Source organism: Cnephaeus nilssonii, assembly GCF_951640355.1.
Source record: "Cnephaeus nilssonii genome assembly, chromosome: 5".
NCBI classification, from domain to species: domain Eukaryota; kingdom Metazoa; phylum Chordata; class Mammalia; order Chiroptera; family Vespertilionidae; genus Cnephaeus; species Cnephaeus nilssonii.
Window position 1 is genome coordinate 49,200,274 of NC_137076.1, and position 5,197 is coordinate 49,205,470.

General features: G+C 41.4%; 1 protein-coding gene across 1 annotated transcript; it reads left to right on the forward strand.

Annotated features, from left to right (window-relative positions):
- Window positions 1–3,570: 3,570 nt before the first annotated feature.
- Window positions 3,571–4,992, forward strand: LOC307100643 (tripartite motif-containing protein 60-like; the record flags this gene model as incomplete). Its single annotated transcript, XM_079773131.1, has 1 exon — window positions 3,571–4,992. The coding sequence occupies one exon, from the start codon at window positions 3,571–3,573 to the stop codon at window positions 4,990–4,992; it is 1,422 nt and encodes a 473-aa protein (XP_079629257.1).
- Between the last annotated feature and the right edge of the window lie 205 nt (window positions 4,993–5,197).

The following is a 5,197-nucleotide window of genomic DNA, read 5'->3' on the forward strand; positions in this document are numbered from 1 at the left end:
CATGAAATGTTTGTATAACAACCTTACATATTTCGCTTCCTGATTTACTTGTTGACACTGATACTAACTTTATCAACTCTTCTCTCATTGTGAGAGCATCAGAATATCGACCAATAATGGCCAACTGAGCATGTGATGTGGCATCAGTAGTTTCATCAAGAGAGATCGAAAAATATTTACACTTCCTTATGTCTCTCTTTAATTGATGTTGTACGTTTGTGTTCAGTCTCATTATTCGGTCTTTTATGATATTTCTGCTGAGTGGTAACTCAGATATTCTCTTAATAATTGCATCGTTATTCTGCATATCATGAAATAGAACTGGTGCACATCTTAGGAGAGTTTCTTTAATAAATTCTCCCTCACTGAGCGCTTTTCCATGCTGAGCTATAGAGTGAGCAATCCTCAAACTTGCAGATGTTAAATTTGTAGAGCCTTTCATAAACTTAAGGATGGAATTAGATTGGCTCTTATAAAGTTGTAGATGCCTGGAAATGTATTCCTTCCTTTCATCCTCACTTTTTTCCAAGAGCTGGGAATGATTAGTTTCAAAATGTCTATTTATATTCCATGTTCTGCTTACTACCGTTTCAGTACATAGAACGCAAAATGATCTGCCATTTTTTTCTATAAAGCCATACATCTCGGTCCATGTCTCTTGAAAGGGTCGGCCACTGCTACTACCACTTCCTTTACTTAACCTTAGTTTTTTATTTTTTGGGTTCTCCATCAGGAGGGCAGTGACAGAAGATAGAATTATAGATATCTTGTTAGGCCTGCAGGCAATTAGGGGTTAACTAGCCTAACTAACCACAAAATGGTGCATATAATTGTCTTTTAGGAAAGGGCAGGGTTAATAAGCAGAAATAGGGGCTAATAAGGATGCACAACAGTAATAGTGGTGAAATGGAGTCTGCACTATGGAGCAAGATGGTGTTCCTTATGTGAATTAAAATGGCTGCCACTATTTCTAATGGCGGGAAACGGCACCCATAGCACGCCACAAACCCTCGCCTCTCCCAGCTTCCCCCTCACTTATCTCAGTAATGATGGATTAGAAATCCATGACACCCCAGAACAGTAGATAATGGTTGCTGTGGTTAACTGTTATTTGGTTACTGGTAATGGCAGGGCCCCCAGAGATGCGTCCCCCGCTGCATTCTGCTGCTGCCTGCTCTGCCGGCGGAAGTGAGGGCAAAGATCCCGGCTTAACCGGAAGTCCCAGAACTAGACGCTCTGTGCCGGACTTCTGTTGCTTTGGCCTACAGACCTCCGGCACAGAGTGTCTAATAGGGGAGGATGAAACATTTGCGACTACTCCAAGACTCTAGTCGCAAATGTTTCATCCTCAGGAGCAGCAAATGTTTTATCCTCGGCATGCGGCCACCTTAGCGGCCGCATGTCATCAGAAATGGCTACGCGTGTCAGTGCTGACACGCGTGTCATAGGTTCGCCATCACTGGTTTAGGGTTTAGAGGTGCCCAGATGAGGGGCAGCTGTGGAGCATTGCAGGCTGCTGACTAGCTTTAGGCCTTCTCTTGGAAGCTCTGGGGTTCTTTGACCCAGCTGCAGTTTGTTAGGTTAGGTTGCAAAAGGCCAGACCATTCATATGCAAACACCTCTGCACACAGCTTGGGTGGGGTTGTAAATTGGTTGGGGCATGGTCTCAGGAAATCACAGGGCACTGAAAACAGCAATGGTTGCCCATTGGCCCTGCCCCGGATAGGTCCCTGGGTCTCTAGGTCCCGCGGCCCAATGCAGGAACAATGAATGCTGCGACCACCTCTGAGAGAAAGCTGCCCTTGCATTCCGGCTTGATGTTTGACAGTCCAGTTTCTCCCCGTATGAGTCTGGGTCCCCAGAGTCTCGTCCGGTACTGGAATTCAGAGCAGTCGGGAGTTTGTATTTCCCTCCCGATTGAAAAAGATGACAGTGTACCCAATTGCCAACCCGTTTCCACGTATGCCTCCATGCCTTCACTCTTCCAGTCCTCTGCACCTCCTACTAGTCTAGATGCACTTTTCGCTTTCCTTCTTTTTTTTTTTTTTTTTAAATATAATTCTTTATTGATTTCAGAGAGGAAGGAAGAAGGAAAGAGAGAGAGAGAAACATCCATGATGAGAGAGAATCATGGATCTGCTGCCTCCTGCACGCCCCCGACTGGGGATCGAGCCCGCAACCCAGGCATGTGCCCTTGGCTGAAATCGAACCCGGGACCTTTCAGTCCGCAGGCCGACGCTCTATCCACTGAGCCAAGCCGGCCAGGGCTCTTTCCTTCTTGTTGTAGAACTTCACTCAGCCAGCCTTCCCGTGGTTCTGGATGATATCAGTTTTTCTTTTAGTTGTAGTTTTGATGTGGTTGTACGAGACAGCAATTTCAGGTGTTTGCCTATGCTGCCATCTTGTTTCCTCTCTATATACATTTTTAAATTGAACCTTCTGAAAGTAAGTTTCAGTCCAAGATGATCCCACCACTATGTTTCAGTATATTTTTCTTTTCTTTTTTTTTTAATTTTTTTTGTTGATTTCAGAGAGGAAGAGGAAGAGAGAGAAAGATAGAAAATCAGTGATGAGAGAGAATTATTGATCAACTGCCTCCTGCACACCGCACATTGGGGGTCAAGCCCGCAACCTGGGTATGTACCCTGACTGGGAATTAAGCCATGACCTTCTGGTTCCTAGGTCTACTCTCAACCACTTACTATTATTGACAGTATTACAGATGTCTCTACTGCCCGCCCTCCCCCCCCCATATATTTAAGTAAAAGGACTTCTTATTTCTTGCCTATAATAATTAATATGATAAATTTAAAACAATACTTATGTAATATATCTGTACTAAAATTCTCATATTTGACCCCAAAATGTTTAACTTTTAAGATCCCAGATTAAATCAGGGATTGTACATTTCATTTGTAATAGCTTTATAGCCTTAAATCTAGAACTTCTTTAATAAGATTGAGATGGAATATTTTAGGCAAGAATACTTTGTAGACAATGCTATGTATTTAATATTGCAACACATCAGGAAGCAAAGAAAGTCTGTTCAATATTTTTGTTGTTTTTTGGTTAATAAGAAATGTGTGAACTTTACAACTATGAATTCCTGTTTTTCAAAGAACTTACAATGATTTTAGCATTCATTGATGATTCTTATGTGAATGTTTTAATACATTGGTGATTGTGGGATCATATTTTTTAATTTAATGTCTTTTCTCATCCATAGAAAGGATTCCTGTCTTAGACCCAAGCCTACTTTCTCGAAGAAGAAAGTCATTAAGCTTGACTTCATATCATTGAACGGGAAGAGCAGCAGTCCAGCCAATATGTTCTAAGATGCAAAAGTGGTTATACTTGGTGCAGCCTGTGGTATATACTTGGCAAAAGCTAAGGGGCACAGGGATAAACAAGTTAGAAGGTGCTATCACTATGCCAAGCCAGTGAAACCAAGCTGGTCAGTTCGTGAGGTCTGCGGGGGGATATCCACTGCTGGCTGTGTCTTGAAGCTAAATCCAGGCCTTACTAAAGGGCACATTACTTTTATCCACCACCACCTTTGTTTACAGTTCAATGGAGTTTGAAACAGCACTGGAAAACTTTCAAGCAGGGGCTAGATGTCCTATCTGTTTGGACTACTTGAAAGACCCAGTGACCATTCATTGTGGTCATAACTTCTGTCTCTCCTGCCTCAATGTGTCCTGGAAGGATCTAACTAATATATTCCCCTGCCCCTTTTGCCGATTTTGCTGTCTAGAAAGGAAATTTGCAAGCAACCCCCAGCTGGGCAATTTGACTGAAATTGCTAAGCTACTCCAGGTAAGAAGAAGCAAGAGGAAGGAAAAAGAAGAGTTTTTATGTAAAAAGCACAATCAGATTTTAAATTTTTTCTGTCAAAAGGACTTAGAGGTTTTATGTCCACAGTGCAGTTTCTCCGGTGATCACCGGGGTCATTACATTTGGCCCATAGAAAAAGCTGCCCCCTATCATCGGGAAAGATTGGAGTTCTGCATTGAACCATGGAAGGAAAGAATGGAACAAGTTGAAAAAGTGATAACTATGCAAACCAGAAAATCATTGGAACTGAAGAAGAAGGTAGAATGTAGGAGAGAAGAAATAAGGTCTGAATTTGAACAATTTGAGTTGTTTCTCCAAAATGAGCGAGAGACTGTTCTTCAGCAATTACAAGACGAAGAAATGGATATTTTAACAAAACTAAATGAAAACGTAACAGAATTTTCAGATCACGTTTCCACATTAAAAAATCTCTTAAAGGAGATAGAGAGCAAATATGTGAAGTCAGACCTGGAATTCCTGACAGAAGTTAAAAATATTTACCATAGATATAAATCCTTAAAGGCCCCTCTACCTTCTTCATTCCAGTTAAAGGAGTATGGTTACCATCTTCCTCCACAATATTCTGGCCTAAACAAAATTATCAGGCGATTTCAAGTTGATGTATTTCTAGATCCTGAAACAGCAAATAGTAAACTTACAGTCTCAGTTGATAGAAAGACAGTGCAATATGGACATAGGGTGCAAAACTTATCTCGTAACCCAAGGAGATTTTATAATGGCCCAGCTATTCTGGGTTCTGAGGGATATAATTCTGGCAGACAGTATTGGGAGGTAGAAGTGAATGACAAGTTTGAATGGATCTTGGGTGTCTGTACAGACTCTATTCCCAGAAAAAGAAGAAGGAGTGAGAATCCATCCGTTTTTTTACAGGATGGATTGTGGTGTATTCAGCGAAGTGGTCAGAATAATTATATTGCATTGGGTCCTAAAAATATACATCTTGTGCCAAAAGTAATGCCTAGTAAAATTGGCATTTTTTTAGACTATGAGTTGGGTGAGGTTTCCTTTTACAATTTGAGTGATAGATCTCTTCTCTATATGTTTAATGATTATTTTACAGCAGTACTTTGGCCTTATTTCCATACTGGAACAGACTCAAAACCTCTTAAAATCTGTACAGTAACAGATTCTGAATAATGAACTATTGTAAGACTCTTGTTTCTTTTTTTAAAAAAATGAATCTTTATTGTTCAGATTATTACAGTTGTTCCTCTTTTCCCACCCCCCCCCACCCCCATAGCTCCCCTCCACCCGGTTCCGACCCCACCTTCTGCCCTTAACCCCCCTCTGCACTGCCCTCATCCATAGGAGTACGATTTTTGTCCAGTCTCTTCCCGTACCC